Genomic DNA, 14,944 nt, shown 5'->3' with positions numbered 1-14,944 from the left:
TTTTTAAAATTACATAAAATCATATTATAATATCGATAAAAACAAATAATAAAATAAAACATTAAAATCGATACGTATCACGCTACATTAAACGAATAATGTTAATAATGTTTTAATCTGTCCATCAACAGAGACTTTGTTGATTAGAAACTAAATTTTCAACCAAAAAGTGGGATATCATTTTACGATAAATTAAGTTTGAACAATGGGCAAATACAAGGGGTATAGGTGCAAAGCTTGGATTTTTTTCCAAATCATCATCACTTTCTTACAACGTCAGATTGTCACGCAGGGAGAGACAGAGACAGTGAGGAGGGTTGAATTGCTCCAGTTTGGTAACCAAAAGAGATAGATCACATACAAATTTGTGGACGACAGGGTCAGGAGTTATCGAGATTCAGAGGGAATCATCGTTCTTGATTGATGATGGCGTCGTCGATGAAATTGTCTGTGTTGTTCATGTTCATTACCCTGTCGATTTTGTTTTCTGTTTCCTCATCTTCTCCGTCCCTGTCATCGAGGTGTCATCCTGAAAATTTTCCATTTCTTCGCGATCTACAGCATCAGTGCCCTACCACAATCGTATATTCTTCGCCGATCGAGGTAGGTTTTGGTTGTTTATTATTATTATTATTGAAGAATCATGATACATGAATATATATATATATATATATATATATGTGTGTGTGTGAAATTCTTTTTCGTTTTATGTTATATTCGTTGAATTAATTGGTATTTTTCGCTGATTTCTGTATGTTGTCATGTGCATTGATTATTTATCGTCTAATTTTTCTTCAATAGCTTAGGGTATTTGAATATTGGTGGTTTATGTTCATGTAAAACGTCTCGATTTTTCAGCAGCTCGCTTCGATCCGAAACCACGAATAAAAGGCTTTTATGATGATTTTGTATTTTCAGACATGTCACGGTAATGAGTTTGAGAGTTTCCATCTTTCGAATTTTTGAGGATGATTAGGAGGTGCTTGAGACTTGCTCAGCTTATGATAAACAAGATAATTGCCAAAAAAAAAATCAATTTTGTTCTTCTTTCCTCTTTGAGGAGGTGACTAGCTAGGCGGAGGGGAGGGTGGTTGTTTGTGTTTAGACTCCTAGAATGGCACATCCCTTGCACACCGTGAATGACCTTAAACCCTTCAGACTTCACCTCAATTCAGAATCTGTCTGAAGATTCACCTTCCATGACTAACAAGTACCATGACCTACCTAAAACTTTTTTCTTGTATTTGAAATTTAGTGCACAAAATGAGGAATATTAGACGTAATTGCAATGTCCCTTACATCGATAGAGAAAGTTAAGAGAGACATAAACTAGTTGGCACTAGATAAAACTGTTTCGAGGTTGCCACCTGGGGAAATGCATGATTCGGTTAGTTATGTTGATGAACTTTTGACAGCAGCCTTATCGGCCAATGCAGCCTGGATTTTTCTGTGTTGGGGCTTGTGCCCTAAGTTTGCTAAGATGTGGCTGAAACCATTTACTAAGGTTGCGTTTGGTACATGGGACAGGACGGGACAAAACTCACTGACCCATGTTTGGCGCACCATGGGACAGAACAAGAATTCATTGTTCCACGTTTGGCGCGACATGAGACAGACAAGAACTGAGACAGAGTGAGACAAAAGAGGCTTTTTCTTGTTGCACTAAAATAGGTAAAACAAGATGGGATAAGGATGAGACGAAAACTAAAATATTACTAATCTACCCAAATTTGATATATAACCTTAATATGATATTTGTTTTAATGGTCATCACCGCTAGTTTCGGCTGCCGCCACCACCGGCTGCCGCCTCCACTTTCTCTTCCACTACAACAACATCCTCCACTGCCTCTACAACCACCGTCCACCAAGTCCATCGCCACCTCTACCATAGTCGACCACCACCGTCCATTGCCACCACCACTACCGCCGTTCGCCACCTTCAACTCCTCTACTACAACAACCTCCTTCACCACCGTCCATTGCTACCTTTACAACCACAATCGGCCACCAACCACCACCACCGTTGGCCACCTCCAAATCCTCCTATACCGCAACAACCTCCTCCATGACCTCCACAACCACCGTCGACCACCTACCACCATTCGCCACCTCCAACTCCTCTACTGCAACAACCTCCTCCACGACCTCCACAACCACCATCAGCCACCACCATTCATTGCCACCTCACCTCACCATAACCATCACCACCACTATCTTCACTACATCAGCCACAACTACCTCGTCCACTGTTGTTAACCGCCACCACCACCACCACCATCTTCATGTCCTCTATAACCACAGTCGTCTACCAACCACCATTGCCTCTACCTCCATAACCACCACCGCCCATTGCCGCCACCACCACCTCCACCACCACCTCCGCCACCATCACTACTACCATCAATTATATCAAAATTTTCATCCAAATTTGGTGCCATTATATATGTATGTATTTATTTATATGAAAATTTACAAATATTTATAAATTAAATTCTTTAATTATTTATTTTATTTGTTTTAATTATAACTATTATATGATATTTAAAATCATCAAATAACTTTTAGGGGTAGCTTGTCTAGTTCTGTTCCGTCCAATCCTAGTATCAAACACCCGACATACTCTTGTCCAGTCTTGTCCTGTCCAATAATGTCTGCGTACCAAACGCTACCTGAAGAATCATCCAAGTGGACTAGGGATTTTCGATTGATCGTAACAATTTTATTTAGTTGGAGATTGGAAATGCTTCATATATTGTATTCATGATTTGAGAGGATCAGTTAAAATCGATGTACTATATCATGGTAACCTTCATCTAGTTGTTTTGACAAGCTAACCTTTTTTTTCGGTTGTGAGCTCATGTGTTGTACTCCTTAGTGAATGCATTTTTACTTTTCGTAATATGTTATATACGTCAAATATTTCTAAAAATTAGTGGATGGAAATAGTATCTTAAAATTAACATAAGATATCGTAGTAGCCTTACCTAGTTGTTGAGAATTGTTAACTTTTTTGAGGATTGGGTCTTATGTGTCACCTGTTGGAGCTTCATAGGTTTCACCTGATTAGCAAGCATATTTATGTTTGTAATACTAATGTCCTGTCCAAACAGCCTAAAATTGCAACAGTAATACATTAATAACCTTCTTTTCTGTGAAACTAAAGGATCTTATGCATTAATTTTCTAAAAAGGAAGTAGAAACACTCATCCGTATGGAACTTAGGATAGAGTGTACTGCATGTATCTTTAAACATCAATTCAATCGAGTTAGTTATCAACAGACAAAGCGCAAACAATTGGAGATTGCTGCCTCCAGAACTGTAAATCTTCTTGGCACTGCATTTACAAACAATATGGTAGGCTCCATCACCGTCTCGTCGTCACAGGGTTACAGTTCCTTCTTTATTGGATCTTTTCTTCAAATTTTAAATCAACAAGAATAATGTAGAGCTGTATAAACATCATAAGGTGCTTTTGACCAACTTACATGAGTTACATCATAGTCTGACCTCTTGCAAGGATCTATCCATGTCTATCTCCTCCTCGATGAGCATGCTGTGTATATGAGATCCTTTGTTGCTGATTCCTAAAAGATTGAAGAAACGCTACATTAACTTCTCTTTTATTGGTCAAAAATAATTTATGTCGACCTCTTGGTTACTTCTGGAACCAACATAACAGTAGTACCCAGGATCTGTGCTTGTGTCTTTATGTTCATGTTACAAGGAATCAATAGCAATTCATACAAGCTAAATCTTCTAATTGATAATTAGGCCCAAAAAGAACTTTAATTTCATTGATTCTAAGCCTTCAGAATCTATTATGGAGCCTTCACAATCTTAGACCAGAGTTTTCTCGGATCTCCGATCTGTGTTCTTGTGGTCTCCACAATCTTTTAGTGTTGAATATGTTCTATCCCATTTCAGTCATTAAACTCAACCAGATAGGACTGATTGACTGAACCTCAATCCATTTGGTTACAGATCAACATTTTGAAGGATTGTGGTAATTAGTATGGTGGCCCATGTTTATTAACTTCTAGAATGTGTTTCTATGAACTGGTTTAAGCATATTATTGTGTTTATTAGTGTATTTAATTATATGCCACCTGCAGATGGATGGAGAGTCTCTTGACAGGCTTTTGAGTTCAACGAATGTTTATAAGGCCATATTATTCTATGCTTCCTGGTGTCCGTTTTCTAGGAATGCACAACCCAAGTTTGATGCTCTTGCTTCAATGTATCCACAAATTATGCATGTAAAGGTTAAACAATCTTCGGCTCTGCCAAGGTAACACATTGCCTTTAATTCAGTTTCTATAATCAGCAATTCATTCAGGAGTACAACATTTTGTGTAACTACGTGCATGTATGGCTGTGTGCTTTTATTTCACCACAGCCTGCAACTGTTCATAACAGTGGCCACAAGCTAGATTTCTCCAGTACTTTCTTCTTTTTACTGAAATAAATTTAGTGGTCCATCTCTTAATCTATTGCACAAGTTTTTAAGGTGGTTGATACCTAAAAAAACCTTAATGTGTTTCAGATGGCAGGGTAAGATTTTGTTCTCTCAGTCTCATTAGAAGATAGCTAGCTAGGAAGTACTAGAATTTTGGCTCGGAATTGCAAGTCAACTTGATGTTTTCCTAAGCGACATCCCAGGATTTGACTTACAGTTTTGTCAATTTATCCTGAACTAGTTCGGTCGATTTTGTATTATTGTTTCTATATTTGCAATAAGTAGGGAAAGGGCTCAATTTCCTCTCCGGAGATGTTTTGTACATACGTAGTTACTTCATGTAATCCTTGCAGTGTTTTCTCAAAGCATGGAATTCATAGCGTCCCGTCAATTTTAATAGTGAATGGAACAACCCGAATGCAGTATCATGGTCCAAAAAATTTGCACTCCCTTTCGGACTTCTATCAAAGAACTACAGGTAGCATTTTAATAATTCGGTTTCAGCATACTTTTTGTACTTATGATAAATGTCATGGTTGTGGAATTATGCATCTTTTTTATTTATATATCATTGGTCGTGGGATTATGTATCGTTTTGATTTTATATCATTGATTGTGGAATTTTGCATCTTTTTGATTTATATATCAATGGTTGTAGAATTATGCATTTTTTTAATTATATATTTTCTGCAATCATAATTACCATGTGTGTTGTTGGCATTATGCATCTTTTTGATTACTTATATCCAAATTTTTAAAATTTAAACTTCTATGCTTTTCTCTTTTTCACACACTTTTCATCATTTGGGCTGTCTACTACTGTTCATGGTGGAGGTCAGGTTTCTTACATCTTACCCTTTCCGGACCCCATCTCTAGGTGGGATGTGCTGAGCTCGTTTGGTTTGGTTTGGTTTTGTTTTGTTTATGTGTGTGATTGGTGATCCTAACATGAAGACCATGTTTTTCTAGGACTTGAGCCCCTGATGTACTTGACCGAAGATCAAGTGATGCCATCTTCAGAAAACAGACCGAGAAGTGTTGTTTCATGGAAGGACATAATGAGTGAGGAACCGTATCTGGTGTTTTCCTTATCGTTGGTGTTACTGAAGGCATTCCTAATTTTATGTCCGGAGGTGGTGTCGAGTGTGATAGCGTTATGGGTAGCATACATTCCGCGGTTGAATCTGGCAATCTTTGGAGAAAGTAGACAGGTTTTGACGCACGCTCTCCAGCTGTTTGATGTAAAGTCGGCATTTAGTAAGCTGAAAGTTAGCAAAAGCAGGAAGTTCCATAACGGAGCGAGAAGTGCTCGCGTATTGGCATCGTTATCTTTGGGGGAGACATCTTCAGGAAGAGCATGAGATGGTATAAATGAAGAATCATAAACCTTTACTTGTTTCTTTATAAAACAATTAATTAGACTGAGGTGAACAACTTATGTAATATATATAATACTAATATGTATATTTTGGCTCCAAGCATTGTGTTATGCTTTCCAAGTTATATGGTTGAGGGAAAATAGGCCGTATCTTCTTTGAAAAATTAAGGGTATAGATTTGTTTTAGCAGGCCATTTGGTGTTCATCCATTATTTAATGTTTATGGCATTTGAATCAAGGGTCATGGTTGATTTGGGATGAAGAAAAGTTATGTTGAAAGTCATCTGGGGCATTAAGAGACCTCACATGCAAGTTTGGTCATACGAAAAGTTGCAAAACAACTTAAAACACAAAGTAAAGTGTGAAGCTGGTTGCCAAACAACCTAAGTCGCTTCACAAGTCACTTGGGACTTTGGAAGGATGATTTTTGGGTTCGGATGACTTTCCAAGCGACTTAGGTCGCTTTCGGCCCCTGAGGGTTAAAAACGCGATGTTTCGAGGTTTTCTTCATTTGGTCATAACTTTCTCGTCTCTTATCCGATTTGGCGATTCCAAAGGCTACGATTTTATATTTTGAAGCTCTTTAAAGGGGGAACAAAAATATTAAAGTTCTCTCGATGATTTAGGGTTCTTAGAAGTTGAAAGGCCAAGATCTAAATCCTTCTTTCTTGACTTAAGGTTTGATATTTTTGCATCCTTAACCCCCCTCTCCTCTTTGAGATGTTTTGATAGACCTTGGTTGTCTAAGAGAGTGTTCTCCAAAGCTTTACACCATAGATCTGGAAGTCTAGCTTATGGATCTTAAGTCTCCACCTTTGGAACCTAAAGATTTGGGTTTGGAATCCAGGTTTAACCTAACTTAGCAAGATGAGTTCAAGTTGTTTTGTGAAAACTTTATACATGCAAAAAATGTTCATTTTAGAGTCTTAAGATGTTTTACTGATGTTTTTCAAATGTGTTGTTTATTTTATGATATCTGCATCTTGGGTACATTTGGTTTATAGTCTTGTGAAATACCCAATATTTGGGATTTTTGGATATTTTAATAAATAAAATCACAAGAGTGCGTCACTTCTATGGTTTATTGCATAAATGGAGATGATTTGACGTTAATGCTTTCTTAATGTATTTGGTTATATAAACCTTTTGGAAAATGCACACTTTTGTGTTAGTAAACATTTTAGAGATATAAATAGCATGATTTCATTTGAAAAATGATTTGTCCCAACCAATTTTGAGTTTTCGAGTTGGTCATACTTTTAGAGCATGTTTTTGCATAAACATTGGTCAGATGTGTTTCTATTACCTATATTGACTTTTATTGAGCAATCAAATAAGTGTGGAGTATATTGTGTTGATTGTGGTTCATATGAGTTTTGGAGACATTTGTGCAGTTTAATTTACTCTATGTTGAGCTTTGAATATGATATGTATTTACTGCATTTTATTTGAAAATTACATTTTTTGAGTGTGTTGGTCATTTATTTGGAGTCATGTAATCTAAACTGTAATGACTAGATCCATAGGCATGTGAGTCAGTCGTATTTGATAAGTGGGGAGTCTTGATGTTCTCACTTCGTGACCAATTCTTGTGCAAGCATTGTGGTCATCCGATGTTGCGGAGGTAAACTCTTATGAGTCAGACTCTGGGACCGTGAGTGTTGTCGGTTTGATGTTTTAACCCTTAGCATGAGGTTTAAATGCCATATGTTGTCAAGTAGAAAGCATGGTGTTCATATCTTGAATGCTAGTGAGTAGACGCTAAAGGTCGAATGGGAAACTCGAGGTTGGAACTCAATTAGAGAATGAATGGCCGAATGGGCACTGCTATCTCGTATCCTTGAGGTGACGCTAGATTGGGAGTGCACTAAAGGTACAGTGACCTTGAGGTGACGACCGTTAAGGAGTATGCACTAAAGGTATTGAGGACTTGAGGTGACACTTGACATAGTGTTCACTAAAGTCAATGGACCTGAGATGCCGTTCGATAATATTGATACATGACCTACTTTTGTGTTATGTTATATTTGATGAATATGGGTCTCCCCCGACATATTTAGGATTCTTAGCCCGACCTCGGCCTCTAAGGATACCTCTGCCTCAGCCATTAGCGGGACTTTCATGAATTGAAGCTTCATGTTCGAATTGTAACCTTTGATGTACACCCCTACCTTGCCCCAAGCCTCTACCTCGACCTCGAGCCTAATAATCGTTATCATTTCCGGATTAATCTTTGGCTCTCTGATTCCCCTTCCATTCCCTCGGCCTCTAACACAGTCAACAAATGATCTCCCTGGATTATTTTTGAGCGATGATCCGCCCCATCCAGAGTAAAAGAAGCAGTTCTAACTGAGTGACGAGAATGACTTGCTATCTATTGAATCACATGATAAATATACATTTAATCTCATGCACATATATAGTAAGGTATTCAAGTACAAACATGCTCTTATAAACTCATGAATACATTGACCAAATGCAATTTGAATTTATCGCACATGCGGTTCTTTTTACCCATTATATTTAATGTCCCACCGGTTATAAACATGATAGGGACATATTATTATGCAATAACACCACCTAGTTTAAGTCTAGGTATCAAACAAAATACCTAAACCCCATAAACGCAGACTATAATACCAACTGTAACAATCCGCCAAATCACATAAGAAATAACATATAATATACATGAATCAAACTCATATTGAAATTACACATTAGGTCCCATAACCAACAAAATCTTTACAATCATTAGAAGTTTAATACAAATTTTTTGCTAACAACGCTCTCATACAAAAGATTCACAAAGCCATGTATCAAAAGCAGACTTTAGACAATTTCCATAGGCTCCACATATAAACATCCATATCGATGATCTCACAATTTCCCTTTTCCTTTACTCTCTAGACGAGGCTGCCCTGAAATGCATATTTTTGAAAATAAAAGGAGGGTTAGACCACACAGTCTAGTAAGGTAATCTCTGTTAGTGTAATGTTGCAACAAAACCAGTTCAAATAAAAATCTATCGAAAATAGTAATCGTACCATAAGCTTTCAAAAACTCTCTCTCATTCAGATATAAAGTTGGCACCCAGGCTCAACATCATCGTTATTTGTAAAGTTGGCACCCATGCTCAACATCGTTGTTAATCGTAGAGTTGGCACCCAGACTCAATATCCCTGTGGAATATACGTTGGCACCTAGGCTCAACCAGTGGTAATAACACTGTAACACATATAATGGTAATAAAACAAACATACCAATAAGGTATCACTTTATAATTGTAATCATTTAGTAACATATGTATTTCAATTCAAAAAAGGTTATAAGAAAACTCACTCCGACACGATATTTGATGTTATGAACTTTAACCGGATATGAGAATTCAAAACCAAACACTTGAATCTAAATAAAGTAAGCATATATCACAATGAAGAGAGATAGACTCAACCTTATCTCTAAACAAACTCTAAGGCACCTAAATGGTACCCCTGAAAGACCCAAAATGACAAGAAACAAAAATGAGAAAAAAAAAACTCAAAACAGTGTTTCACGCGACCTGCCACACAACTTAGGTCATATGGCTCGTTGTGCCACTTTCTGTTTCGTTTTTCCTTCCCTGCTTTTTTAACTTGTAATTCTAGAAATCTCAAAACTCCAAAATCAAAAGATTTCCAACATTCCAATGATCCCCAAAATGATTTTATCAATAGAAGAACTCAAAGGAACCAACAAAACTTCTTTAAATTACAAAAATCACTTAAAAAACGATGATTAGGAGAAATCCGTAATCAAAACAACTTAAGACCAAGATTCAAATATTATGAGCATATAAAGAGAAATTAAACTCAAACCTTTAATTCATAACAAAACCAAGGTTTTACCATTAAAATTTCAAAAGTTAACAAATCCAAGAGTTAGGGACTGGTACTAGCGACATCATGAAAAGTTAAGTGCTAGTTAAATGTCTGAAAAGGATTTAGCTCTCAAGAAGGTCTTCCTTATTTTGGAGATAGCGATTATTGTTGGGTTTTTAGTAACACTCGACCTTAACCTAGACTTTATGTAAGATTTGGTTTATTATTAGTTGATGTTAAATATAGATTTGCTTTTGAGGTAATTTAGTATTGATTTACTCAAAAATATTTATCTTTCAATCGAGGTATTTCATCTTTTGACTTTTATCCGACTCCCGAGTTTCAACAATCCATTCAAGATCCACAACTAAAATAACCACTAAGCTATTTAGAATGATTACTTTTATGTTATAAAAATATATCATATATATAACTAATAGAAGTTTTATATACGATGTGATGCGGTTTGCATCGCGATTTGGGTTATTGGAAGCCGTAAACCAAATCTCATTATGTTGTATAAAAAAATACAGAGTAGAAACCGTACCATGAAAGTTTCAAACTGCACGGTTTGGTGCGGTGTGGACGAGTTATGTTGTTTGGGCAGTAAAATGAACACCCGTAGGTTGATTTTAGAAAAGGGTGTTGCTAGGTTCACACACCCTAAAAATTGTTTTGAAGGTCTTGTCAAGTTACACGACATGAATTTACTGATTGACAAATTGGATTTTGGCTCGGTCTCCCATCTGTGAGCTTATTGGCATCCCTCTTTTCTGTTAGGAATTGTCCAAAAAGGTTCGATCAAATCCCATGCTTTCATGGTCCCTATCTCTACCCTGACACTTGTCGATACTCATATCTATATCCTCCAATTAATGTCAAAATCAGGTCAAATCATGCCTTTAAAATGTAAATTAGGTCTCAATCTTGATATGTTTGAGGAAGAAATAGTAGATAGAGATGCATTCAACAACATATAAGAGCATCTCCAACATGCATGCTATAGTTGTTTCTAAACAACTACCTTATTTCATCAATTCTAAAATTAACTATATTACTAAAATATTCAATACATTTGATAAAATATTAATTCTCTCTTTTTAAACATTTATTTTCAATACCTCTTATTGGTGATTTCTCTCTCCTATATTAGGCATGGGAATGGACCCGACCCGTCGGGGAACCCGGTCCACCCGCCCCGGTCGGGGACGGGCAATCCCTGCTAAATCGAGGATGGGGACGGGGACAAGGATCCCCATTTGTCTCAAACCGGGGATGGGGACGGGGACAGGTATGGTACTTCCCGCCCCGCTCGTACCCGTTATATAGATTAATTAATAAATTATATATATATAATTACAACTAAAGCGGTAATTCATAATTTCCTATTTTATAGCTAGTTTTATAATCTAAAATTGTTATTTTTTTAGATATTAATATGTAATATTTTGGATATCAAGTCAAAATACAATTACTCGATAAGTTTTGTATATTATTTGATATAATTTTGTATTACTCGATATCTTTTGGTACATGTGACTTTAAGTTTTTTTTGGATTAAATTGAATTTTTTTAGTTTTAGGTTATTAGTTTTTATATGATGTTGTGGTTTTTTTTTGCATTAAAATAAATTCATTTTGGTTTTATGTTTATTAAAAATGTTTGAGATTTAAACATGTATGGTCTCTCACATATTTAATTTAAAATAACTTACATAAACGGAAAAAAAATCATCGTTTCCCCGTTGGGGATTCCCGTTCCCCATTGAGGATGAAGATGAGGATGATGATGCGATTATATTCCCCGACGGGGACGGGGATGGGGATTGAGGTCCTCGCCCCATTCCCATGCCTACCTATATAAAGATTTTCATTTATTTTCTCTGTTTTACCATACAATATATCATAGCTATTGGAGCACACAACTATCCTATTTTCTCTCGAGGATGGTCTAAGGGTGCATTAGCATCTCCAAGATTTTCATATCATTGTAAATGTCAAATTAAAGAGAATAAAATGTATGTTTTTATTAAATTTATCTAATAAAAAATTTAATTTAGATTTTGTTTTAAATCAAAACAATTAAATCTATGAATTTCTAAAACTTAATCGTTCATATAGAAAGGATAATATGAGTTTCTGAAACTCTTCAAGCTTTGGTTCTTATATTTTACAAAGGAAAGACCTAGGGGTATTTGAGATTGCTTATTTGAAACAAATTATGTTTTTTAATAAAAACACTTATCAACTTATTATAAGTCAGAAGAGTTTAACTTTATTAAAAACTCATTATTACCGATTTGGCACCGATTTAAGTTGTTTATCAAACACTCAAAAATATTTATTACCGATACCACACCGGAATAAATGACTAAGTTGTTTTATAAGCAATCCCAAACACCCCTCTATAACTAATTGCTCCTATTCTCAACCAAAAAGCTACCTCCGAATTTACTTGCTCGAAAAGTCATGGATGGCCATTCAGACGTACCGCTAGTTTTCATATCAATATTTACCACTCGTTGAAGAAGTGCTTTTTCATAAAGCTGCAATTACTCCGTCTAGATTCGTAAATTGTTTACAGTTCATCTAATAGTAATCCAGCACCATTCATGAACTTACACCAATCGCATACAATTTCCTTTATCATCGTTGATTAACCGACCACAAGTTTGAGATTAAAATTAGACACATTCGATGAATCGTATTTAAACATGATCCTATTATTAATAATCTCCAATTTCAAACATTAACAACAAATAACCAACTCCATAAGAATCATGTTTGTATATATAATAAATAATAGTATGCATCAGATGCAGTATATTAGAAGAGGAAGGCACACGCTATTGCGGAGAGAGAGGCGATGGCAGTGGGAACGAAGACCGTGGTGGCATCAGAGACGGGACCAGGAGCAGGACCGTCAGAGGCGGTGACAGTTGCGACAGCCATCATCATCACAACCAGCATTACGACGAAAAGCTTAATCATCTCCATTGTTGATGTTTGAAATCAGGGGTGATTGAGTACGGAAATCGTTGAGATGTGGTGAGAGCTGTGGGAAGGAAGGGGGTTTTATAGGAAGAAGGGAACGTGAATGGAGGATTAGGAATTCATATCATTTGTTAAAATCTATATTTCATTCTTTAATTTAAACAATAAATCTTTTTTAATATATAACAATAAATCTTTCATTGAAATATAAGATTCTAAATATGTTTTTTTTATATAAATGAATAATATTAAACCAAATTTTATATTTTTTGATTTATTTACACCGAATTTTATGTAAGAGACCGTTTACTAAACGCTTTCCCGGTAGGTAATTTTCCTCACCGGATGAACCAGACAAGAGCCAAGAAAACATGATACCTGAAAACAAATGATATTATTAAAGTGCTTTTGGCTTCTTAGGAGGTCAGAGATTCAAAACTCACTAAATATGAAAAATGTATGCAAATTTATTTATTGTATTTATCGTATATATATATATATATTATATAATTAAAAAACAACTGATATTTATTAATGCAAGTGTGGTATATGCATTAATGTCGTGTGTGTTTGTATGTCAACAAGTCGGTGAGTCTACATTTTGAAAGTCAAGACCACAACGAACAATAACCATATTACCGTTTTCATTCAATCAAATAAAAGTACGAAAACTTGATGATAAATTTGGATCAAAATACAATGTATTTTGTTTGGATGTTTTTATTTTAAAAGAAACTATTTTTTTTTTTAAGAAAAGATTGATTTTGATATAATTTATTTTAATTAAAATAAGTCATTTTTAATTGTTATTTCATCTCTTAGTCATTTCCCTCTTAGAATTACCAAAATATCACCATTTTGAAAAGTGGTAGGTCAACAATTTACGGATGAGTTAAAGTGTAAAAAAAAGTTACTGAACCCAATCCATAAGTGTAGAGACCAAATCTATGAATTAGTCCGAACACCTCCGCAAAGTTGTGGGTACGGACTTATATCTATTTTACATATTTGGTCTTTATACTTATGAAACTGATTTAAAAAATGACATTTTAAATACGATATGAGAGAAATGGTTAACAAATAAACCATCAGTAAAAATGGCTATTTTAATTAATTTTTTATTATTTAAAATATAATTTGATTAATAAAATAGTGAATAAAGTAAGGGCGTTGAGAAGCATGAAGCTAATTCGTGCACTTCACTCGGAAATGAGCCACGTCACGCACGTAATTAAATTCTATATACTATTCCCTAGTTGAAAACTTCCAACATTTCAAACTCAGAATATTCTTACAAAATAATTGAACATTTGACTCAATGTTTTATTTTTAACTAGGTAGGTATTCAACACAATGCAATGAGATACATTTTGTTTTATTATTTATTTCAGTCGATGTTATAATATGGTTTTGTGTGAATTTGAAAATATGATAATATTTTTATTTTTGAATAATATATAAATTTGAAGATATCATAAAAATTTGACGAAAATATATCGATATTAGTATCAAATTAACTATTTAAAATTTCTTATTTTTTGTGTCATTTTTTAATTATAATTTAATTTAGGCTCAATAACGAAGTAATTTATATTTGGTTTAATAGAACTTGATAATTATCCTAGTTATTTTAGGTTTTTTATATTTCAAAATGAGATATTTATCATTTATTTGATTATGTTTATCTGCAGCTAGTTACACGAATTTAAACATGGAGCTTTAATAAGTTGTACTTACGCACAATCTACTTGCAATCTTGAGTTTTAAGTAATATGCATTAATAAACAGTACTTTACGCATAAAAAGTTGTTTTTAAGAGTTTTTTTCAAATGCTTTATAATATAGTATAGATAAATATAAAAACTTAATTAGTTGAACAAATATTTTGTCTTCAAATAATTCAGATAATATTACATTAATTTTTATTATTTTTGATTATTTATGAATTATGATTGATTAAACATACAAATTTTGTAAAGTAATTGTTCTTTTTTTCTTATTTATATTTCGTATTATGGTACATTATTATTATTATTATTATTTAAATGATTTATATGTTTGTTATATTATACAACATTTAGAATAATTTTTATATAAGGATGAGGGATTAATGTTATTGGAGCGTTAATTAAATCATTCTTATTACATTACATTAGAAACGTACTCGCGCAATGCAACGAGATACATCGTGATTTTAATATTTCATTTTATTCTTTATCTCAATCGATGTTATAATATGGTTTTATGTGATTTTGAG

At 34.5% G+C, this 14,944-nt stretch overlaps 1 protein-coding gene across 1 annotated transcript; it reads left to right on the top strand.

Annotated features, from left to right (window-relative positions):
• Window positions 1-178: 178 nt before the first annotated feature.
• On the top strand, window positions 179-5,968 carry LOC112513148 (5'-adenylylsulfate reductase-like 5). Its single transcript, XM_025119314.1, has 4 exons — window positions 179-603; window positions 4,116-4,291; window positions 4,813-4,937; window positions 5,429-5,968. The coding sequence occupies exons 1-4, from the start codon at window positions 424-426 to the stop codon at window positions 5,818-5,820; spliced, it is 873 nt and encodes a 290-aa protein (XP_024975082.1). The 5' UTR covers window positions 179-423; the 3' UTR covers window positions 5,821-5,968.
• The last annotated feature ends 8,976 nt before the right edge of the window (window positions 5,969-14,944 follow it).

This window comes from Cynara cardunculus, assembly GCF_001531365.2.
Source record: "Cynara cardunculus var. scolymus isolate 2C chromosome LG 1, CcrdV1, whole genome shotgun sequence".
In the NCBI taxonomy this organism is placed as follows: domain Eukaryota; kingdom Viridiplantae; phylum Streptophyta; class Magnoliopsida; order Asterales; family Asteraceae; genus Cynara; species Cynara cardunculus.
This window is presented reverse-complemented; position numbering and strand designations above follow the sequence as displayed.

Excerpts from the sequence above, each read along its gene's own strand:
- LOC112513148 (XM_025119314.1), top strand. The coding sequence starts at position 424 with ATGATGGCGTCGTCGATGAAATTGTCTGTGTTGTTCATGTTCATTACC. Across the intron at positions 604-4,115 it reads TATATTCTTCGCCGATCGAG|ATGGATGGAGAGTCTCTTGA; the intron begins GTAGGTTTTGGT and ends TGCCACCTGCAG. Across the intron at positions 4,938-5,428 it reads CTTCTATCAAAGAACTACAG|GACTTGAGCCCCTGATGTAC; the intron begins GTAGCATTTTAA and ends ATGTTTTTCTAG.